This window comes from Nycticebus coucang, chromosome 10 (genome assembly GCF_027406575.1).
Source record: "Nycticebus coucang isolate mNycCou1 chromosome 10, mNycCou1.pri, whole genome shotgun sequence".
Classification (NCBI taxonomy): Eukaryota; Metazoa; Chordata; class Mammalia; order Primates; family Lorisidae; genus Nycticebus; species Nycticebus coucang.
Genome location: NC_069789.1, coordinates 111430440 through 111455421, shown reverse-complemented (window position 1 = coordinate 111455421; position 24982 = coordinate 111430440). Strand labels below are relative to the sequence as shown.

Genomic DNA, 24982 nt, shown 5'->3' with positions numbered 1-24982 from the left:
TGGGCTTGAGGGGGGCAGTTTAAAGGTCCGAAGTGCGGTCCACTCGGGCCACTTGAATGGCAGGAGGGGGCCCGGGTAGAATTGCTTAGTAGAGAGAGGGTAGGAGGTGGGTGGTCCAGAATCTCGGAGTCATAACTTAGTCTGCAGGATTCTTCCTGCAGCCCCAGATCTGGGGCCAGAGCGTCCTAGAGACCCTTTTCTAATGCTGCCTGCATTCCAGAAAGGCCCTGATGACTCTTTCCCTTCCTTTTCCCCAGGTCAGCGTTGTTCAGAGCAGGCAGCCCTGCATAGGAAGCATCATCACTGGACGTGTTAAAGACTCAAGTGAGTTTCCTGTTCTGTTACCTGATTTGTGATTAGGAGATTAACCCAGACCCCAGCTGTAGATCACCAGGCTTTTCTTCTCTCTCTGCCTTTACCTGGCTTTTTGCATTTTCTGAATATAGGGCTCATGAGAGTGAAGTGCCTTAATATATGAAAAGCCTTCCTAGGGCAGCCCTGTGAATTTTGGCTGCAGGTATGTGGTCAGTCTGGCTGTCTCTACTCTGGGAACATAACATATGAAGGTAGCTGTGATGGGTACTTGGAAGTTCACAAAGTGAACCAGAGCCTCAGATGGTCTATAACCAGGAGTCTTATGGGGCGAGTTTTTTCCTTAAACTCCATTTGTTTCTTTCCAAGGGAAATTGTATACACACTTACTTCATATGTTTCAGTGGGAGGTGGGGAGATTGTATATATGTGTGTGAGGAGGTACCCTATAATTACAAGGCACTGAAATTAGATCCCTTAGTCTAAAATCAAAGAATGTTACTTTGACCACAGTTTATGTTCAAAATGATGGAAATTTTTAAGTAATCATACCATATTATGGAATAATATGTAGGTAGAAAGATGTTTGGAGGTAGACTAAAAATGCATGGGATGTAATATTAATCACTAATAATTTAATAATTAATATTAATAACAGCACATGTGGAAAGTGCTTTAACTACCTAGAAATCTCATTTGAGAAGACACTCTGTAAATGTCTTGTCCAACATGACAATTGCATTGATTATTCAGTGAAAGAAGGAAGGGAGGTATCTCAAAGAATGGAAGAAAAAGTATCCAATGTACTCAGAACTACTATGAAACCAATTCATGAAAGCTATAACCCAATTGTAGCCCAAAAATATGGGGAAAGGGGACAGGGAGGAGAGGGACAGGGGACAATGGTTGGAGGGAGGGTAATTGGTGGGACCACACCTATGGTGCATCTTACAAGGGTACATGTGAAATTTACTAAATGTAAAATATAAATGCCTTAACACAATAACTAAGAAAATGCCGTGAAGGCTATGTTAACCAGTTTGATGAAAATATTTCAAATTGTATATAAAACCAGCACATTGTACCCCATGATTGCATTAATGTACACAGTTGTGATTTAATAAAAAAAAAAAGAAAAGAAAGAAGGGAGGAATGTGGCTGTGTTCACTGAGCACATTCTCTACATCAAACTCTCCTCTATTTGGTGGACACACTCATAATTTATTCTTGTTTTAGTTAGTTTGGGCTACAAATTCCATTGACTGTGTGGCTGAAATAACAAACATTTATTTCTCAGAGTTTTTGAGAATGGAAGTCCAAAATCAGGGTACCAGTGTGTTCAGGTTCTGGTGAACGTCGTCCTCTAGGTAGTCTGCTGCCATGTTCTTACTGTGTCCTCACATGAAAAGGGATAAAAGAGCTCTCTGGGATCATTTTTACAAGGTAACCAATCCCATTCATGAGGACTAGGCCCTCATAGCCTAGTCACTTCCCAAAAGTGCCACCTCCTGATAACTCTTCACATTGGGATTTCAATACAGGATTTTTGGTGAGACAAAGCATTCAGTTCATTTTAAGTCTACAGATGAATTGTGTTCAGGGTCTGTATATGAAAGAAAAACTCAAACTGTGATTTCTTTGTTGTCATATCACAACAGCAATCAACACAGAAGACTTTTGTGACCAAATGTGTGGGGCTTTCTCCCCACACATCAACCAAGAAATCTGCAGCAGACACCAGCTGAGTATCCTGTAATTTTGACACTGTCTACTTAGAGAAATCACCATAAACCGCAGGTTGAGCGTTCAGTTCCACAATGCCACCCCCTCCTTATCAGTACCAAGTACAGACCTCCGGAGGAACATACACGGTCTTCAAGTTGGGGCTCTCATAACCCCTTCTATTTGTTTAATTTGTCACAGGGACTCGCAGAACATGGAAATACATTTATTTCAAATAAATGGTTTATTACAAATAAAATTCTAAAGGATAAAAATAACTAAATGAAGAGATACATGGGGAAAGATCTGGAAGGGTCCTGAGCACAGGTCTGTCCCCAGGGAGTTGCAGTGCACCGTCCTCCTGGCTTGTGGATAAGTTCTTTTTCACTTTCCTATCAGCCTCCACATGTTTGGCTATCTGGAAGTTGCCTGAATCCTGTTTTTTGAGCTTGTTAAGGCAACTTCATTAAATAGGCATAATTGAAGTATGGACAGCAGTGTTGAAATGTGATCAGACAAAAAGGATGTGATCTAATACTAATAGAAGGAATAGGAAACCCACCCTGGCTTCTCTGTGCACCATTCCTTCCTTCAGAGTGTGAGACAGGACCCTCTCTGGAATGAGAGTCTTAATGACCCACCATCAATTTACAGTCTGGTAGGAGAGAAGGAGGTTGTCAGAAGAGACTTTCTTAAACCCTGCTTGTGAGGCCTAAAGTACCCCAACATTATAGCAAAAGACTATATAACAAGGACTATAGGAGTTAAGAACCAGGAACTGGGCGGCGCCTGTGGCTCAGTCGGTAGGGCGCCGGCCCCATATGCCGAGGGTGGTGGGTTCAAACCTGGCCCCGGCCAAACTGCAACCAAAAAAATAGCCAGGCGTTGTGGCGGGTGCCTGTAGTCCCAGCTACTCGGGAGGCTGAGGCAAGAGAATCGCCTAAGCCCAGGAGTTGGAGGTTGCTGTGAGCTGTGTGATGCCATGGCACTCTACTGAGGGCCATAAAGTGAGACTCTGTCTCTACAAAAAAAAAAAAAAAAAGAACCAGGAACCACAGTTGAAAGCCCATAAATTTATAGAAAAAATACACATTTGTAAACCCATAAAATTTTTTTTTTCTTGGAGACAGTCTTAGTCGCCCTGGAGTTGAGTGCCATCACAGCAACCTCAAACTCTTGGGCTCAAGTGATTCTCTTTCCTCAGCTTCCCTAGTAGCTGGGACTATAGGCACCTGCCACAATACCTGCTATTTTTTTTTTTTTTTTAGCAGGCCCAGGCTGGGTTTGAACCCACCAGCCCTGGTGCATGTAGCCAGTGCCCTAATCACTGGGCTACGAGTGCCCATCCAGAAACAGGATGTTTCAGACCAGGAAATGGTACTTCTTTCTGTGATACTTCTTTTACTAATAGGCCTTGTATTAGTGGTAAATCATTAACACAAATATATTATTTTACAGTCCTAGAGGTCAGAAGTCTGAAGTGGGTCTCAGTGGGCTAAGGTGCTGGTAGGGCTCTGGGAGGTGTTCCTGTTTAGGGACTTGGAAGCATCCTGTCTCCTTATCTTTTTAATTTCTAGACCCTGCCCCTGCACCTTGGCTCACACTTCCTTCTTTCAGTCAGAGCCAGCAAAGGTAAGTTCTTTATCCATCACATCATTCTAACCCATTTTCTGTCTTCAAATCTTTCTCTTCTTACCCTTTTCTAATTTTATGGACCCTGCTGATTTTTTTTTTTTTTTTGGTAGAGACAGTTTCACTTTATTGCCCTCAGTAGAATGCCGTGGCATCACACAGCTCACAGCAACCTCCAACTCCTGGGCTTAGGCTATTCTCCTGCCTCAGCCTCCCGAGTAGCTGGGACTACAGGCGCCCGCCACAGCGCCCAGCTATTTTTTTTGTTGTTGCAGTTTGGCCGGGGCTGGGTTTGAACGCGCCACCCTCGGCATCTGGGGCCGGCGCCCTGCTCACTGAGCCACAGGCGCCGCCCGACCCTGCTGATTTTTAAATTCATCTGCAACCTTAATTCCTCTTCACCATGTGAAGGGAACATATGCACAGGTGCCAGAATTCCCATGTGATCATATTTGAGAGGTGATTATTTTGTCTACCACAGGCCTATTCATTCAGTTTCCTGAATGACAACAATATATCTCCTCCTCCGTATTATAGTCCTTTTTATTGTTTATTTAATTTTGAACTATCTTGTTCTGTTTCTTATAATGGCATTAATATAGGCCTGCTTAAAGAAAAAAGAAAATCAGTCCCTGAGGAACTTTAGAGAAGAATCCCTAAATGACATAACCATCGAGAGAGAATTACTGTTAAAATTTTGCTATGTATGTTCTCTTTACGCATGTGTATTTCTGAAACATTGAATCTTAACTAATCTTGTAAAAGAACCAAACACTTTTGCCTATCTTTGTTTATTTATTTATTTGAGTCTCACTTTGTTGCCCTTGGTAGAGTGCCATGGCGTCACATCTCACAGCAACCTCCAGCTCTTGAGCTTAGGCAATTGTCTTGCCTCAGCCTATTAAGTAGCTGGGACTATAGGCACCCGCCACAACACCTAGCTATATTTTTGTTGCAGTTTGGCCGGGGCTGGGTTTGAATCCGCCACCTTCGGTATATGGGGCCGGAACCCTACTCACTGAGCCACAGGCACCGTCCCCCACCTTAGTTTATTAAAGGAATCTAACCCAGTGATGGATTACATAATACCCGTTGTACATATTGGGAGGGGAGGGATGTGTAGGTGATACTTGTCTGTCTTCAAAATATCACTCACATTTCTACCTTACAGGATTAGAAATACCTCATTGGAATCTAATCCATGGCAACAAATTAACAAGAAAGACAACCTTGGCAGGTGGTGCAGTGGTTCACATATGTAATGCTGACACTCTGGGAAGCAGAGTTGGGAAGATCCCTCGAGCTCAGGAGTTCTAGAGCAGTCTGAGCAAGAGCAAGACCCCCATCTCTGCTAAAAATAGAAATATTGGCTCGGCGCCAGTAGCTCAGTGGCTAGGGCGCCAGCCATACACACTGGAGCTGGTAGGTTCAAATCCAACCCAGGCTTGCCAAACAACAGTGGCAACTACAACCAAAAATAGCCAGGTATTGTGGTGGGTGCCTGTAAGTAACAGCTACTTGGGAGGCCAAGGCAAGAGAATTGCTTAAGCCTAAGAGTTTGAGGTTGCTGAATTGCTTAAGCCTAAGAGTTTGAGGTTGCTGTGAGCTGTGACGCCATGGCATTCTATACAGGCCAACAGCTTGAGACTCTTATCTCTAAATAAATAAATAATTAATTAAAAACAAAAATACTAGCTGGGTATTGTGGCAGATGCCTACAGGCTCAGGTATTTGGGGAGTTGTGGTAGGAGGATCTCTTGAACCGTGAGTTTGAGCTTGCCATGAGCTAAGCTGAGGCCATATACTCTAGCATAGGGCAACAGAGTGAGATTCTGTCTCCAAAAAAATTAAAAAGACAGCCTTTTAGTATTAGAGAGTCTAGGATTTTAATGTTCATATCACAGGGCATGGCAGATGGCAGTAATCAGTGGTGCCTTACAAATACAGACTTTCAAATAACATGTACAAGTAACATATGTGCACTATATAAGCAACACTTCCAAGATGCAAGAAAAAGAACAAGATGGCAGTAATTTAAAATGATCACAAATACTTCCATTTCACATAGAACACGATTCATCCTATTGCTCAGGGGTCCTTAAACTTTTTAAAGGGGGCTAGTTCACTGTCCCTCAGACCATTGGAGGGTCGGACTGTAGTTTAAAAAGAAAAACTATGAACAAATTCCTATGCACACTGCACATATCTTATTTTGAAGTGAAAAAACAAAACGGGAACAAATACAATCACACCGCCACATGTGGCCCGCGGGCCCTAGTTTGAGGACCCCTGCAATTGTCTCAAATTGGCATCTTCTCCAATTAGATTTGTTAAGGTAGATTTCTTATGCAGAATCATGTCTCTGTTTCCCTAGTTGCTAGTGGGGAGGGAACATTTCCTTCTTATGTGCCTTAGAATCTTTTTTGCTAGTTTTTTTTTTTTTCTTGAGACAGTCTATGTCACTCTTGGTAGAGCGCTATGGCATCACAGCTCACAGCAACTTCAAATTCTTGGGCTTAAGCAATTGAGACAGTCTATGTCACTCTCGGTAGAGTGTCATGGCACCACAGCTCACAGCAACCTCAAACTCTTGGGCTTAAGCAATCATCTTGCCTCAGCCTCCTCCCGCCACATCGCCTGGCTGTTTTTGGTTGCAGTTATCGTTGTTTAGCAGGCCTGGGCTGGGCTGGAACCTGCCACCCTCCATGTATGTGGCTGGCGCTCTTACTCACTGAGCTATGAGCGCCAAGCCCCTTTTTTTGCTAGTTTTGCTAATGAAAGAATTTCATTTTTGCCGGGCACGGTGGCTCACGCCTGTAATCCCAGCACTGTGGGAGGCTGAGGCGGGAGGATTGCTTGAGCTCAGGAGTTCGAGGCTTGTCTGTGCGAGAGTGAGACCCCGACTCATGAAAAAAATGGAAAAACCCAGCCGGGCTTGGTGGCGAGCGTCTGTAATCCCAGCGGCTTCGGAGGCTGAGGCAGGATGCCCACAGCCGGAGGCTGAGGTTGCAGTGAGCTACGACGCCATTGCCCTCTGCTCAGGGCATAGGGTAGAGTGTCTTGACAAAAAAAAAAAAAAACAAGGAAAAAAAATTTCATTTTTAACATCGGGCTCTGAAAATTTTTAATTAGCAGTCATTATGTTTACATATGGTTTAAGAAGCAGGTATTTTAGTATAAGAAAAATAAAACAGACTTAAGGTTTTTTTTTTTTTTTATAAAAATGGATTAAAGGGGGCAGCGCCTGTGGCTCAGTCGGTAAGGCGCCGGCCCCATATACCGAGGGTGACGGGTTCAAACCCAGCCCCAGCCAAACTGCAACCAAAAAATAGCCGGGTGTTGTGGCGGGCACCTGTAGTCCCAGCTACTCGGGAGGCTGAGGCAAAAGAATCGCTTAAGCCCAGGAGTTGGAGGTTGCTGTGAGCTGTGTGAGGCCACAGCACTCTACCGAGGGCCATAAAGTGAGACCCTGTCTCTACAAAAAAAAAAAAAAAAAATGGATTAAAGGATGCAAAGTATTAACCGATCATTCATAAATAGCTAAATTATATTTAAGTATTTATTATATAGTACTGCATGCTTTAGAAATACCATCTTAATTTTTTTTTCTTTTTTTTTTTTTTGCTTTTGGCCGGGGGCATATGGGGCCGGTGCCCTACTCTTTTGAGCCACAGGTGCCACCCCCATCTTAACTTTTTTTGAGACAGTCTCACTTTGTCACCCTTGGTAGGATGCCATGGTGTCGTAGCTCACACTCTTGGGCGTAAGTGATTCTCTTGCCTCAGCCTCGCAAATAGCTGGGACAACAGGCACTTGCCACAACGCCTGGCTATTTTTAGAGGCGGGTTTTTGCTCTTGCTCAGGCTGGTCTTGAACCCATGAGGTCAGGCAGTTCACCTGTCTTGGCCTCCCAGAATGCTAGGATTACAGGCACAAGCCACTGTGCCCAACCTTAGAAATATTATCTTGGTTTGGTACCCATAGCGCAGTGGTTATGGTGCTGGCCACATGAACAGAGGCTGGCAGGCTCAAACCCACCCCAGGCCAGCTAAACAACAAGGACAAATGCAATTTAAAAAAAAGCCAGTGGTTGTGGTGAGCACCTATAGTCCCAGCTACTTGGGAGGCTGAGGCAAGAGAATCTTTTACTCCCAAGAGTTTGAGGTTGCTATGAGCTGTGACACCACAGCAGTCTACCGAGGGAGACATAATAAGACTCTGTCTCAAAGAAAGAAAAGAAATATTACCTTAATTATTAAGACAGTCATACCTTGTAGTATTTTTCTCCGGTTTTACCAGAGAAGAAACAGACATTGTGAAGGTAGTACCCATCAGAGCTCAGATTCAAATCTTACAGATGACAGGCCCCACGTTTCACCAAAACATCTTCATTCAAATTATATATACCTTTTAAAATCTATCTTCTCTTTGGCAATTAACATGAGTCAATATTATTAATAAATGTACTCTGTTTCATTATATAGCAGGCCATGATTTATATGTCCTCTACTATAAGATATTTCTATTTTCTAATTTTTTCGTTTTTAAGCATTTTTTTTTCACTAGAAAATCTGGACAAGATCAGTGGGTTATATCTATGTCCTGGTTGTGATATTTTACCTTAGTTTTGTAAGATCAGAATTGGCATAAATCAGGTAAAGAGCACAAAGAATTGCTCTGTTACTTACAACTACAGGTTAATCTGCCTTTATCTCAATTTAGAAAACGGTCTTTTCAAGGAAAAAAACATTCTCTGAACATTCTAGGGAATACATATGTATAGTACTATAGCTGTTACCTTTGCATAAATTCTGAATAGTCAGATTTTGAGTCAGATCATATCAAATGATACTTAAGTGCTTTGCGTACACCAGACACTATGATACTAGTGGATTACTTGGATTGAGAGTATGACTAAAGTGACACCATTGCTACCTGTACGTTGTTTGTAATCCAGCAAGGAAGGGAAACTCTAGGTAGAAGCAGCTTAAGGCGACATTTGATGGAGACCTCTGGAGACTACTAAGTTATATCCCCTGAGAGGTGCTAGGCATGGTTCTGGGAATAGCCAGTGAGGTCAGGTCATGGTCATAATAATTCTGAATGCACAGGCTCTTTATTGACATCAGTGAGATTTACTTTCTAAGTTTTATACTTTACGTATTTTTTTTCTGATACTTGGTACAAGGCGAAGACTTACTAGGTGAGATGATTTAGCAATTGTGAACAAATTCAGTCATATCAAGACATAAAAGGAAGTAGTCTCAAGGTAACCATCGGCAGTGTCTATAGGCATCCTAGCTAATCAGTGCTCCAACATATATGGACATCAGAGTTGGTTTAGGTTTGGGTAAGTGAAAGGAAACAAGGGGAACAGTTTATGTATTCTGAGCTTTTTCTACAAAGTCAGAAGTAGACTTTTTATGGAAAAAGAAACATTCTCTGTTTGAGAGTCTGCCTCTGAATAAATTTAAATGAAAGACAATGTATTTGTTAAGGCAGTGGATGGCCATTAAAATAACTAGTAAGGTATACTTAAAAGCAAGAAAATCAACATTAGAAGATGTGTCTAGTTGAGAGGACGGCCACCAGATGTGGTGATTATCCATGAAGATTCAAAGGACTCAGCCTGTAGTCCTTCCTATTCATTACTGATTTATTCCAGTGAAAAGGGTACAAAGCAAAATCAGATTTTTTTGCATAGACAAGTTGGAAGGAAACCAGGCTCAGTGTTATCTCTCAGTGGAACCACACAAGATGTGCTTCATTCATCCAGCCATGCACAATAACAACACCTATTCATTGTTGTCTACAAGGGTGCTCACCATAGTCTGTGGTCCAGGGTTTTTATCAAGGTTCATTCATTTACATATACGCATTCTGCTTAGCACAATCTGAACTTCTAGACTTCCCAGAGAAAAGCAAGTATTCAGCATAATCTGTAGTGTTTATACAAGCAGTTTAGGTACAGGAAATCACTCTTACATGTTAAGGAATAGTGAGGGCTGGTCATGGTGGCTCCTGCCTATAATCCTAGCACACTAGGAGGTTGAGGTGGGTAGATTGCTTGAGCTCAGGAGTTCAAGAACAGTCTTGAGCAAGAGTGAAACCCCATCTCTACTAAAAATAGAACAACTAGCCTAGAGTTGTGGTGGGTGCCTGTAGTCCCACTTACTGGGTAGCCTAAGGCAAGAGGATCACTTAAGCCCAAGAGTTTGAGGTTACTGTGAGCTGCGATACCACGGAACTTTATCCAGGGCGACAGAGTCACACTCTGTCTCAAAAAAAAAAAAAAAAAAAAGGGAATAGGGAGAATACTCCAGAGTCTGGTTCCCAGGTACCACGGGCCAATATTGTGAGCAGGTCTAAGGATAGCAATTTCAAGACTCACTATGTTGAGCAGGTGAGGTGGTTCAGCCTGTAATCCTAGCACTCTGGGAAGCTGAAGTAGGTGGATTGCTTGAGGTCATGAATTCGACACCAGCCTGAGCAAAAGCAAGACCCTGTCTCTGCTAAAAATAAAAAAAAATGGGTGCCTATAACTCAATGGTTAGAGCCCTGGCCCTGTGCACTAGGGCTGGTGAGTTCAAACCTGGTCTGGGCCTACTAAACGACAATTAAAAAAAAAAAAAAAATAGAAAAACTGAGGCAAGAGGACCACTTGAGCCCAAAAGTTGGAGGTTGTTGTGAGCTGTAATGCCATAGCACTCTACACAGGTGACAAGACAGCTTGAGACTCAATCTAGAAAAAAGAAACAAAAAAAAGACTCGTTATGTTAACTTTTCTTTGTAAGGGAAATACAACTTTCCAGACTTTTTCTTTCTGTTTTCTGTTTCTTTCTGTTGGTAGCATATGATTGGTTTGTCAGCATCTGTATCTCTTCTCTGTGTCCCCTCCCTCCCTCTCTTGCTCTCTCCTTTCCTTCCTACCTCTCTCATTGGCTTTCCAAATATAGAAATGTGTATGTGTATACATAGATACATACAAATATTTACAGTTACATACAGAATTTTACAAATGTATCATATCTTGTTTTGGTAACTTTTCTGCCTGTAGGGTGTCTGAAATGACTCGGATCTTTATTCCTGGATCTTTATTCCTTTCCGGTCTTTAAGTGTTCCTTTCAACTTAGAATTCATTTACCACTTTTTTACTCTAATAACTCTGCATGTAATTATGCAGTCAGCTTCTCTGAACTCCAGGGTATTGTGCGAAACCAGAGCAGTTCCATATCCACTCTGTCCTCCTGCCATGTTTTGAGTAACATCACCTGATCTAGAGGCTAGAGGAGGTCCAGGTTTAGAAATGCAGCCCCTCTTCATCATGAAAGGTTGTCCCGGCAGAGCAGGATGTGTTCATAGTGAGACTAGACACTCCAAGCACCCACTCTCAGATCCAGATCGCAATCCCCCTGTGCACAGTTAGCCTGCAAGATTTTAGGGCACCATCTCCACACAAAACCACCCACATTCCCAAAACCAGTTGCTTGTTTGAGGAGTTCCCCACAAACACCCTCAGGTTCAGCAGTTCACTGGAAGGACTCACAGGACTCCCACTGAGAGATGTACCCATGATTAGTCTGTTAAAGGATATAGATAAATCAGCTAGGAAAAGCAGCATGTAAGTTAAAGTTTAGGACAGCGGTTCTCAATCTGTGAGTCACGACTACTTTGGACTGTATTAAAGGTCTGTGGCATTAGGAAAGTTGAGAACCACTGGTCTAGGAGGTTCCAGACATGCAGCTCTTGGTGTCTTCTCTCTGTGGAATTAAGACTTGTTACTTTGCGGGCGGCACCTGTGGCTCAGTCGGTAAGGCGCCAGCCCCATATACCGAGGGTGGCGGGTTCAAACCCGGCCCCGGCCAAACTGCAACCAAAAAATAGCCGGGTGTTGTGGCGGGCGCCTGTAGTCCCAGCTACTCGGGAGGCTGAGGCAAGAGAATCGCTTAAGCCCAGGAGTTGGAGGTTGCTGTGAGCTGTGTGAGGCCACAGCGCTCTACCCAAGGGCCATAAAGTGAGACTCTGTCTCCTGGGCATCTACCCAGAAGGAAAGAAATCCTTTTATCATAAGGACACTTATACTAGACTGTTTATTGCAGCTCAATTTACAGTCGCCAAAATGTGGAAACAGCCTAAATGCCCACCAACCCAGGAATGGATTAACAAGCTGTGGTATATGTATACCATGGAATACTATTCAGCCATTAAAAAAAATGGAGACTTTACATCCTTCGTATTAACCTGGATGGAAGTGGAAGACATTATTCTTAGTAAAGCATCACAAGAATGGAGAAGCATGAATCCTATGTACTCAATTTTGATATGAGGACAATTAATTACAATTATGGTTATGGGGGGGGGAACAGAAAGAGGGAAGGAGGGAGTGGGGTGGGGCCTTGGTGTGTGTCACACTTTATGGGGGCAAGACATGATTGCAAGAGGGACTTTACCTAACAATTGCAATCAGTGTAACCTGGCTTATTGTACCCTCACTGAATCCCCAACAATAAAAAAAAAAGAATTTAAATCCAAAAAAAAAAAAAAAAAGTGAGACTCTGTCTCTACAAAAAAAAAAAAAGACTTGTTACTTTGCTGTGGGACATGTGACAGTAAGCACCGTCACCAGCTAGGCAAGGGCACCCAAGTGCTCTGATGTCCAGAGTTTTTATTGGGGCTTCAGCACATAGGCATGATTCATGGATTGTCTCCTCTACATGGTTTTCCAGTCTCCAGGTTAGCTGATACTATGTGACCCAAAGACCCCATTCCTTCCCCCAACTCCCAGCCAGAAAGCTTCCTGCAAAGTGTCTGGGTGTATCTTTAGAGGGGAAAAAAAATAACTCTTCTGCTATATACAGCAGGGCTTCCTGGGGTTTTAGGATGGAACTTGGTTTTACCTAGAATCCTCTTAATCTTTCCCAAATGTGTCATTTTGCTTGATTCTGTTGGGAAGCAAAGATGGAGGAGCCAAAAAGTCACATTAAATCATTTTGGGAACCCAAGGTGCACCCACTGTCAAATTTCTCTTTTTCTGCCGCTAGCTCTCTCTGACCTCTTGGAACTTTCCTCTTTGCTGAAGAAACCTCAAGAAGACTGAACAGTTTTTTACTTCTGAAACCATGGCCCAGGTAAATGTATATTGCTTCCCTTCTTGAAGTGTTTTGTGAATATTTTTCTGAATTATTCAAAGCCTTCTACTTAAGTCCCATGTAATTACCTACTTCCCATTTCTATTCTTTTCTTTTTTTCTTTTTTCTTTTTTTGCAGTTTTTGGCTGGGGCTAGGTTTGAACCCAGCCACCTCCAGCATATGGGGCCGGCGCCCTACTCCTTTAAACCACAGGTGCTGCCCCGCATTTCTATTCTTTTCCAGAGAATGATAACACTATATAGTCGTATGTCTATTTGGAGGGTAATGTTTATTTAATCATTGAGCAAAGTATTCAGTATCACCTATTCACTCACTTTTTTGTCAAGAGTAATGTTGGGGTAATGAAGAAACAGTCCCTTGAAGGTTATATTTAAGTCAAGTCTGTGGATGAATTACTTAAATAGGTTAGCCCCATTTGACCACATGAGAAAATTAATTCTCCACTGATAATGTTTTTTAGCTAGATAGTTCATATATATTGGTCTCAGTCTTAGTGTGTGATGAGATCTCAAGCTTTATGACACTTCTAGAATTGGATAGGGTTGTGATTAGGGCCTGTGGATAGAGATCTAAGTGTTCATCTGTAATAGACTAAGCCTGACTTGTCTGTATGATGGAATTAGAATAGGCTTTTTTTCTATACAAAGGAAGGCTACTTTTAAGGTGTGATCTGGCAGGTTGATGAATTTGAGGCTTTGAAAATAGTCAAACATGCAAAACCCTGTTTTCTAAAACAAAAGATCTTATATTAAATCTCAGGATTTATTTTTTCCTTAAAAAAAGAATGCTAGTCAAAACTGCAGATGCTGGCGTGGATGTGGAGAGAAGGGAACACTTTTACACTGCTGGTGGGACTGCAAACTAGTACGACCTTTCTGGAAGGAAGTATGGAGAAACCTCAAAGCACTCAAGCTAGACCTCCCATTTGATCCTGCAGGCCCATTACTGGGCATCTACCCAGAAGGAAAAAAATCCTTTTATCATAAGGACCCTTGTACTAGACTGTTTATTGCAGCTCAATTTACAATCGCCAAAATGTGGAAACAGCCTAAATGCCCACCAACCCAGGAATGGATTAACAAGCTGTGGTATATGTATACCATGGAATACTATTCAGCCATTAAAAAAAATGGAGACTTCACATCCTTCGTAATAACCTGGATGGAAGTGGAAGACATTATTCTTAGTAAAGCATCACAAGAATGGAGAAGCATGAATCCTATGTACTCAATTTTGATATGAGGACAATTAATGACAATTAAGGTTATGGGGGGGAGCAGAAAGAGGGATGGAGGGAGGGGGTGGGGCCTTGGTGTGTGTCACACTTTATGGGGGCAAGACATGATTGCAAGAGGGACTTTACCTAACAATTGCAATCAGTGTAACCTGGCTTATTGTACCCTCAATGAATCCCCAACAATAAAAAATATATATATGTATAAAAAAAAAAAGAAAAAACACATGCAAAAGTTAAAAAAAAAAGAATGCTAGGCATCCACACTTGTTGAGAATTTACAAGGCAGGCACATAGCAGACTGTGCTTATAAATAAGAGGAAAACTCAGATTGTGTATCTGCTTCTTGGAAAGTTTGAATGACTAAGAATTCTGCAGAGTGCAGGTCATTTCCTCTACAGCAGTAGGGCCCTGTGTAACACAGCTCGGTCACAGTTGATGACGATGTCCTCAGTGCCCCTACACATCCCTGTATTGTCTCCCACTCAGAAGGTACCTTTTGTCTCCCTTCATCTTGAAGCTGTTTTTCTCATCACTTTATCAGGAACATGTGGATTTATGTTTTCAGGGTATGGTGACATTCTCTGATGTAGCCATAGACTTCTCTCAGGAGGAATGGGCCTGCCTGGATTCTGCTCAGAGGGACCTCTACTGGGATGTGATGTTGGAGAACTATAGTAACTTGGTCTCTCTGGGTAAGTTGCATGCCTCAAATAACTTAAACTCTGTTTCTGGGAATATCACTCTCCACTAGAATTCAGGTCCCTCTTTTAAGAAACTAGTTGAATTTCTTCTTCCTGTTTCCAAGGAATGTTTTGAGTTTGGGTCAGTATAGAAATGGACATTATACACCTTCATTTCCTATCAGTCATTTGTCCTACCATATTTTTTTTTTTTTTTCTCTTGCCTCCTAAGTAGCCTCCTAAGTAGCTGGGACTACAGGCACCTTTCACAACACTTTGCTAGGTTATCTATTTTTAGTAGAGACAGGTTTTTGGTCTTAGTCTGGTCTCGAACTCCTGAGGTCAAGTGATATACCCGCCTCAACCTCCCAGAGTGCTATGATTATAGGCATGAGCCACCATGCCCACCCAAAGTGGTGGTGGCAGTGGTCCAAAGCAGAGCATTTCAATTCTAAGCCAGGCACAGCAGTCTTTTGGAAGCAAAGGAAAGAGCCGTGATGATTGTGAGGGAAGGAAAAAACAAGAAAACACTACAAAGGAGAATGAGAAATAGAAATAGTCTGGCAACAGCAAGTCATTCTTTTTTTTGGAGACGGAGTCTCACTTGGTCTCCCTCAGTAGAGTGCTGTGTCATCTTAGCTCACAGCAACCGCAAACTCTTGGGCTCAAGCAATTCTCTTGCCTCAGCTTCCCAAGTAGCTGGGACTACAGGTGCCCGCCACAACACTGGCTATTTTTTAAAGAATTTTTTAGAGACGTGGTCTCGCTCCTCCTCAGACTGGTATCAAACTCATGAGCTGAGGCGATCTACCCATCTCAGCCTCCCAAGTGCTGGGATTATAGGCATGAGCCACCACGCCAAGCCCCCAGCAAGGCATTTTTACAAAGAACAGCCCAGCTGGGCAAGGAGTAGGCACACCGCTGAACTGTTTGGAAAGCTCCCAACAAAGATTTAGGCCCAAAGCCTTTAGTAAAGAATACAAAAGATGTCACCATGAATTTGATCTTCACCACATTTCCCTTTTACCTTGTTTTTCTGCTCCTATTTAACCCCTGTACGCATATTGCTCATGCTGCTGGTCTGTAGACCACACATTGGGTAACGGGTATAGGTAACATGATCCTATGCCCTCTACATAGTTCCTGAAAGGTGGTTGTTATCCTAGCTGTGAGTTCTTTTTCCTTTTATCTAGATCTTGGTAATGCTGCTTCCTGGGTGCTGTTACCTTCTTTCATCATGAAGCACCTAGTATCTGGTGATGGCTCTTTGCACCATAGCTGTCATTGCCACTCAGTGCCTATGGTCATCTTTTTCTTTTTTTTTTTTTGGTAGAGACAGAGTTTTACTTTATCATGCACAGTAGAGTGCCATGGTGTCACATAGCTCACAGCAACTTCCAACTCCTGGGCTTAGGCGATTCCCTTGCCTCAGCCTCCTGAGTACCTGGGACTGCAGGTGTCTACCACAATGCCCAGCTATTTTTTGTTGCAGTTTGGCCAGGGCTGGGTTTGAAGCCACCACCCTCGGTAAATGGGGCCCGCGCCCTGCCCACTGAGCCATAGGCGCCACCCTATGGTCATCTTTTCATTGCACATTCAAAACAGTGCTAGTCTGTCATTGCTTCTATGTATTAACTGTCATAATTTAGAGAGAAACTTTGTTTCATCTGCTAATTGCTTATGCAGTGCCTGTTTTTGTTGTGTAAGGAGGTTAAAAATTTGTTTTCCTTTAATATAATGAGTTTTCATAATGAAGGACTGGTTTCCTGGCATGCTCCAAAGTTAGCCATTTAACATTTTTGGGCATCATTAAGATAACTCCCAGATCTGAACGTTTTTCAGTTAGCATCCTCGTTGATGCTTAGTTCTTCTAAACTTTTCCACATTTTATGTTAAATTTAATCTGGCACATTATCTTTTTTTTTTTTTTTTTTTTGTAGAGACAGAGTCTCACTTTATCACCCTCAGTAGAGTGCCGTGGCATCACACAGCTCACAGCAACCTCTAACTCTTGGGCTTAGGCGATTCTCTTGCCTCAGCCTCCCGAGCAGCTGGGACTACAGGCGCCCGCCACAACGCCCGGCTATTTTTTTGTTGCAGTTTGGCCGGGGCTGGGCTTGAACCCACCACCCTCGGCATATGGGGCCGGCGCCTTACTCACTGAGCCACAGGCGCCGCCACGTTATCTTTTTTGTTGCTTTTATCCAGAATCCTTTTGCAAGAAGCACTGAGTTCTCACTCTGTTGTTTGGGATACAACCTCACACTACTGGGCTCAAGTGCTTTTCCTGCCTCAGCCTCCTAAGTAGCTTCAACTACAGGTGTACACCACCATGCCCAACTAAATTTTCCTATTTTTTGTAGAGATGGAGTCTAACTTTTGGCTCAGGCTCAGAATTACTTTTGGTTATGTTACTTACATATACAGAGTTTAGCTTCAGAATAGTTGTTTTTTGTTTGTTTTTTGAGACAGAGCCTCACAGCTCACAGCAACCTCCATCTCCTGGGCTCAAGCGATTCTCCTGCCTCCGCCTCCCAAGTAACTGGGACTACAGGCGCCTGCCATAATGCCCAGCTATTTTTTGGTTGCAGCCATCATTGTTGTTTGGCGGGCCTGGGCTGGATTCGAACCGCCAGCTCAGGTGTATGTGGCTGGCGCAACTTGAGCCACAGGCTCCGAACCAGAATAGTTGTATTTTTTAATACTCTATACATTTTTTTTTAGTTTCCCAGGAATGTCATCACATCATTTATATATTATATTTGTTTCCAACTTTATTTTTAAGGATGACATCATTTATATATTATATTTGTTTCCAACTTTATTTTTAAGGCTTACCCTTCTAATTGCTTTTTCTTAATTTTGTCAACTGAGGCCGGGCGTAGTGGCTCATACCTGTAATCCTAGCACTTTGGGAGGCTGAGGCGGGTGGATTACTTGAGCTCACGAGTTCAAGACCAGCCTGAGCAAGAGCAAGACCCCCCTATCTCTTAAAAAATATATGTGTGTGTGTGTGTGTATTTTTTTAACCTGGGTGTTGTGGCAGCGGCGTGTAGTCCCAGCTACTCGAGAAGTTGAGGCAAGAGAATTGCTTGAGCCCAAGAGCTTGAAGTTGCTGTGAGCTATGATGTCATAGCACTGTACCCAGGGTGACAGAGTGAGACTCTATCTCAAAAAAACTTTTTTTTTCAACTGGTAGGAAAAAACAGGACTAATAGTCAGAACCTTTTTCATGTTTGACTTTAAAACAAATGGCTCCAGTGTATCCTCATTAAGTATTGTGGTGCTAGAAGTAGAACCTACATTTTAACAAGAGCCCTCGGTGATTCACATTTGCTGTGCTAGAGACTTTTTATTTCTACTTGACAACTTCTTGGTTCATGGTTAGGTTTATTTTTGTTTCTCCTAAATGGAACAAAATACATTACTTTTTTCCAGATTTGGAGTCAGCAACATATGAGGCCAAGGGTTTAGCTACAGAAAAGAATATTCCTGGAAGAAATTTTCCCAAAAAGAACTCCGATGAAAAAAGTAAATCCCTTGGCCTCAGCCAGATTCGTAAAGATACACCAGAAGTACCACAACGTTCTCGAGGGAGATACATCAATCAAATGATAATCACCTATGAAAAAAGGCCTCCAAATAGGGAAAGAGAAAGTACACCTCCGAGATCACATCAGAGACTTCAGATTAAGGAGAGTTCCTATGAATGTAAGGAATGTGGGAAGGCCTTTAGTCGTGGCTATCAACTTAGTCAACATCAGAAAATTCATACTGGTGAGAAACCTTATGAATGTAAAGATTGTAAGAAGGCCTTCCGTTGGGGTAATCAGCTTACTCAACATCAGAAAATTCATACTGGTGAAAAGCCTTATGAGTGTAAAGACTGTGGGAAGGCCTTTCGATGGGGCTCCAGCCTTGTTATTCATAGGAGAATTCATACTGGTGAGAAGCCCTATGAATGTAAAGACTGTGGAAAGGCCTTCAGACGTGGTGATGAACTCACACAGCATCAGAGGTTTCATACTGGTGAGAAAGACTATGAATGTAAAGACTGTGGGAAAACCTTTAGTCGTGTGTATAAACTCATTCAGCATAAGAGGATTCATAGTGGAGAGAAACCTTATGAATGTAAAGACTGTGGGAAGGCCTTTATTTGTGGTTCGAGCCTCATTCAGCATAAGCGAATTCACACAGGTGAGAAACCCTATGAATGTCAGGAATGTGGGAAGGCCTTCACTAGGGTCAATTATCTTACTCAACATCAGAAAATTCATACTGGTGAGAAACCTCATGAATGTAAGGAATGTGGGAAGGCCTTTCGTTGGGGTTCGAGTCTGGTTAAGCATGAGAGAATTCATACAGGTGAGAAGCCGTATAAATGTACAGAATGTGGGAAGGCCTTTAATTGTGGCTATCACCTTACTCAGCATGAGAGAATTCACACCGGTGAAACCCCTTATAAATGTAAGGAATGTGGGAAGGCCTTTATTTATGGGTCAAGCCTTGTTAAACATGAGAGAATTCATACAGGGGAGAAACCCTATGGATGCAAAGAATGTGGGAAGTCGTTTAGTCATGGCCATCAACTTACACAGCATCAGAAAACCCACTCAAAATCCTATGACTGCAAGGAATGTGGAAAGGTATATAATAATATAAACCATCTTAGAGAACATCTGAGGGCTCATAACAGTTGAAAAACCTTTGAATACAGTAGTCCCCTCTTACTGGTGGTTTTGCTTTCCACAGTTTAAGTTACCTGTGGTCAACCTGGGTTTGGAAATATTAAATGGAAAACTCCATAAATAAACAATCTGTAAGTTTTAAATCACACACCCTTCTGAGTAGTGTGATAAAATCTCATGCCATCCTGCTGCAGTCAGCTGGGACGTGAATCATCCCTTGGCCTGGCACATCATCCCTTGGCCAGGCACAACCATGCTGTACACTACCTGTCCAGCTGATCACTTAGTAGCTGCCTTGGTTATCAAATTGTCGTGGTGTCACAGTGCTTGTGTTCAAGTAACCCTGACTTTACTCGATAATAACCCCAAAGCTCAAGAGTTGTGATGCTGGCAAATGAAGTATGCCAAAGAGAAGCCATAAAGTGCTTCCTTTTAAATGAAAAGGTAAAAGTTCTCAGCTTAATAAAGGAAAAAAATCATATCCTGAGGTTGCTAAGATCTACATTATAATATATTTTGAGAGAGAGACAGACTATGTTCACATGATTTTATTACACTATTGTTATAATTGTTCTATTTTATTAGTTATTGTTGTAATCTCTGTGCCTAATTTATAAATTAAACTTTGTATATGTATGTACAGGAAGAAACATAGATACTTAGTATATATGTGCCAGAAAAACAATAGTACTATTTACTGTTTCAGGCATCCACCAGGAGTCTTAGAATCTATCCCCCTCAGGTAAAAGGGGGCGGCAGTACAAAGGATGTAAAGCCTCTAAACTACATTCATTCCTTCCTCGACATGAGGAAAATCTGTGATACAGTTTAACATCAGAAAGCCTTTGCTGGTCATTCTTCTGCTTGTAGAATATCAGCACTCATACTTTAGGCAAATTTGTAGAGTGGAAAAATCACTTTTTCTTAATTAATCAACATTGTCAGTGTAGATGTTTTAACTGCGTAAATTAGTATAAAAAATGCATAGAAGCCTACCAAGACCATTCCATTTCACATTTATTCTAGGGAATAACCCTGCTCTAACATCAGTGTGGCCTTTAGTCCTAGCACCTTCTCTACCAATTGCCATCACCTTCCCACCTCTTTCCTCCTCGGGAGACACTGGGCAGCCTGCTCACTATTACCTCTGTGTGTTACTTGTCAGATGCACATTATGTGCAGTATTTGTAAATAGGGATAATCACATCTACTGAAGACTGCTATTGTGGAAATTAAATGTTTGGTACATGTAAAGTCCTTGACAGTGTAACTGGAATATTGTGTAATCTTAGTAAATACTATTGTTCTTATGATCATTACCATTAGTGTTGCCACTGGTAAATTGTTACAAGAAAAACAGCTGTGGATACAATGAGTCTGGGAAAAATTATCAAAATTCTAGAAGAAAACATAGGAGATTATTGTCACAGCCTGAGGTTAGACAATGATTTCTTAGTACATGAAAGACGCTAAACATAAAAGGTGAAGTTAGGCTTCACAAAAAGTGCAATTTATTCATCAAATGATGCCATTAAGGTAGGGAAAAGACAAGATGCAGACTGCAGGAAAATAATATAGACCTAATGAAGGAACTCACATAGAAAATGTGAAGAATTTAAGTTAATAAAAGATCAAATCGGGCGGCGCCTGTGGCTCAGCGGGTAGGGCACCCGCCCCATATGCCAAGGGTGGTGGGTTCAAACCCGGCCCCGGCCAAACTGCAACAACAACAAAAAAAATAGCCGGGCTTCGTGGCAGGCGCCTGTAGTCCCAGCTACTCGGGACGCTGAGGCAAGAGAATCGCCTAAGCCCAGGAGTTGGAGGTTGCTGTGAGCTGTGTGACGCCATGGCACTCTACCAAGGGCAATAAAGTGAGACTCTGTCTCTACCAAAAAAAAAAAAAAAAAGATCAAATCTATTTTTTTGGGGGGGGGGCAAGAGTCTCAAGTTGTTGCCCTTGATAGAGTGCTATGTCGTCACAGCTCACAGCAACCTCAAATTCTTGGGCTTAAGCAGTTCTCTTGCCTCAGCCTCCCAAGTAGCTGGGAGCCCACCACAACGCCCAGCTATTTTTTGGTTTAGTTGTTTGGCAGGCCTGGGCTGGATTTGAATCTGCCAGCTCTGTTGTATGTGTCTGGCACCCTAGCCGTTGAGCTACAGGCACTGAGCCAAGATCAAATCTATTAATGGGAAAACTTGAGCACATCGAAAGAAAAGATCATCAAATAGCCAAGTAAGTGAAAATGTATTGGACACCATAACTCATCAAGGAAATTGAGAGTGAAACCACAATGTGCCGTCATCACTGGACAGTTACCAGAATGGCTAAAATGAAAATCACATAGTATGAAGGCTCAAAGGAGTAGGGCGCTGGGCTTATATGCTGGAGGTGGCAGGTTCAAACCCAGCCCTGCCAAAAAACTGCAAAAAAAAGAAAATCACAAAGTAAATTTCAGATGTCTCACCACAATAAAGCAAGGTGATATGTTAGCTGATTTTAATCATTCCACACTGTATACATAAAACTTCAAATTGTGTAAAACATCTGTAGGTGTAATCCAATTGTCAATTTATTTAAAAATATTAATAAAGAGTAAAATCACATTATGAACCTGTCTCTTTGAATATTCAAACATGACCTGCCAGGAAGGAGCTAGGCCGGCAAACTGTTCCAAAGGTATCTCCCATGAAGGACAGGAAGGGAGGGGAATGGGCTTGCCCTGGAGAAGGGGCAGGGCACAGGGGCGCACCCCAGGACAGTTGCTGGCACATTTAGAGGAGAGGCCTGAACTATCCAAAGATGGTTGTGCAGTGAGGGCAGGATTATCTTAGGAAAAAAGACTAGCATCCATAGTAGGAATCTGAGAATACAGATGAGGGAGGACTAGTCTGTGGGAATGAGTTTGAAAAGGTAGAGGGGCTCATGGGCACCAGGAGGTACCAGGTGGGCCTTGTACGTGGGAAGGAATGGCTGGAGCTCCAGGATGTGTACTGAGAGACTGAAGTAAGGGGTAAAATCTGGGAGGAGAGCCTTTGAGAGCTAAGTTAGGGCCAGAATATTCATGAGATCACTGTGGAGATGTAGGGCAGTTGCTAAAGCCAATGGGAGAACCTTTGGCACAGGGTTGGGATGGTGGGAGTTAGACCCTGGGAGTGTCTTATAAAAGTTGGCAAAGGATCCATGGTATGGGATTTAAGTGCGGCTTTTTTGGTAGACTTACTTCAGTGATAGAGTTTCATTGCAGTTAAAGCTGCTTAAGTCCTTGGGTTACATATACTTTGGCATTAGACCCTTCGGGGTATTAAGGTCAGGGAACATGTTCAGGGAAGGGGTGCCAGGCTCAGATTCAGGCCTTGAATGTCTCTGGACTAGGCTTTAGTACAGCGGTTCTCAACCTGTGGGTCACGACCCACAAACCGTATTAAAGGGTTGCGGCATGAGGAAAGTTGAGAACCACTGCTTTAGTATTTTTTTTTTTGAAAGTTCTCCCACTGTCACCCATGCTGGAGTGCACTGGAATAATTATAGCTCACAGTGACCCCAAATTCCAGGGCTCAAGCAGTTCTCCCACATCACCCTCCCAGATAGCTGGGACTTAGATGCCCACCACCATGCTTAGCTAATTTTTCTTACTCTTTATAGAAGTGAGATCTTCCTGCTGTGTCACCCAAAATAATTTTTTCTGTTTTTTCAAGAGACAGGGTCTTGCTCTTCCTCAGACTGAAAGAAAATAGGTTTTAAATATTTCACCATAGGCTTAGCGCCCATAGCTCAGTGGTTATGGCGCCAGCCACATACACCAAGGGTGGCGTATTCAAACCTGGCCCAGGCCAGCTAAACAACAATGACAACAGCAGCAACAACAACAACAAAATGTCCAAGCATTGTCGGGCGCCTGTAGTCCCAGCTACTTGGGAGGCTGAGGCAAGAGAATCTTTTGAGTCCATGAGTTTGAAGTTGCTGTGAGCTGTGATGCCACAGCACTCTACCAAGGGCAACATGGTGAGACTGTCTTAAAATAAATAAAAAATAAATATTTCACTATAATAAAAAAGTATGTGAAGTAAAAGATGTGTTAACTTGATTTAGCCATTCCTAAACGTGTGTGTGTATATATAAACATGTTGCATGTCATAAATTTTGCAATTTTTGTCAATATAAAAAATGAAAAAATTGTTTTAAAAAGGCACTTTGCACACTGGCCATAGACACAGGGCTGTGCATCTCACCTTCACACTCCACTGAGGCCCAAACTTCTCCTTGATCCAGAGACAGCTCCCACGTGCTTGAACATCTGTTTTCTGCAGTTAAACGATTTCAGTACTAGGGATGTTCTCTGAAGTTTGGGAGGTAGAGGCTGCTGGCTGCCAGTCACTTTTCTACAAGCCGTGTTGAATCCCATAACCAAAATAGATAGCAAATCCTAGGAGGGAAATCAGGCCAGGCATGGAAATAGAGCTGCTCCCCCACTTAGAAATCCCAGTAGGGCTGCTACCTTGGTCTCCAAGACAGTTTTAGGGAAAGAGTAGGTAGAGTTTGGGCTCAATCACCCAAAGGCCTCTTTTTTCCAGAAATCCACTCACCAATCACCATCCAGACTCCAAACCGGGGCCTAGGTCTCAACAGTCAGTTGCACCATCAAGTAGCGTCAGTGGGAGGACAGGCAAAGCCGGGACCTGTGGGCAAAGTCACCACAGAGGTCTGGAAGAGACGCCCAGCCGTGTGGGAGGGGAGGCTCCAGTTTGCTTGGTCGTGTGCTCAATGCTGTCCACACTGGGTAACCCCTTGGATGTCCCAAAAGACACAGGTACTGAAAAATGCCACTAGGAAATTACTGAGTGTGAGGTGTCTTGCAGGGGCAGTGGGGTGTCATCTGTGAATGATCCATGGATTATAGCAACTCCCCTTTTTATTCCCTGGTCCAGCAGAGAGTGTTTAGTAGACTTTGAGTCATGCAGATTTCACTCAGGGTGAGTAGCTTGGGGACACAGGTCACCTACTTTGAAGTAAAGAGGAGTGCAGCTCTGGGGCTATCTCCAAATTAGGAAGGGGATCCCAATAATGAGCACATAGTGACTGCCATCGGGACAGGGTTTCCGGAGAACAGATGTCTGGGCCATTGGCACATAATTGTCAACAGGAAAGCTGAAAAAGGGTCCAGGTAAGGGGCTTCACCACCCCCAAAACTGCCATCTCAAGAAAGGGCCACAATAGCTTCAAGACTTTAAAGAATCCTCCTTAGTTACCAAAGACACACACTTCCACCCCATGCTGTCAGCTTTAAAATACCCTAAAGAGAGGGCGGCACCTGTGGCTCAGTTGGTAAGGCGCCGGCCCCATATACGGAGGGTGGTGGGTTCAAACCCAGCCCCGGCCAAACTGCAACCAAAAAATAGCTGGGCATTGTGGCGGGCGCCTGTAGTCCCAGCTACTCGGGAGGCTGAGGCAAGAGAATCGCTTAACCCCAGGAGTTGGAGGTTGCTGTGAGCTGTGTGAGGCCACGGCACTCTACCGAGGGCCATAAAGTGAGACTCTGTCTCTATAAAAAAAAAAAAATACC

The 24982-nt window shown here is 42.9% G+C and overlaps 1 protein-coding gene across 9 annotated transcripts in view; it reads left to right on the top strand.

Moving 5' to 3' along the window:
• Positions 1–22028, top strand: part of ZNF331 (zinc finger protein 331) — a 33448-nt gene extending 11420 nt beyond the window's left edge. For 4 of the 9 annotated variants that reach the window (XM_053604951.1, XM_053604948.1, XM_053604950.1 and 1 more), the window contains 5 exons: positions 258–324; positions 3612–3666; positions 12708–12794; positions 14619–14745; positions 18172–22028. In XM_053604951.1, the coding sequence (XP_053460926.1) occupies positions 12786–12794; positions 14619–14745; positions 18172–19433 (1398 nt within the window). In that variant the 5' untranslated portion in view covers positions 258–324; positions 3612–3666; positions 12708–12785 and the 3' untranslated portion in view covers positions 19434–22028. Of the gene's footprint in view, positions 1–257; positions 758–1970; positions 2248–3611; positions 3667–11765; positions 12018–12707; positions 12795–13599; positions 13887–14618; positions 14746–18171 lie in introns of those variants that run through there. The other 5 variants (XR_008383003.1, XM_053604949.1, XR_008383004.1 and 2 more) reach the window with 5 other exon arrangements.
• Positions 22029–24982: the final 2954 nt, after the last annotated feature.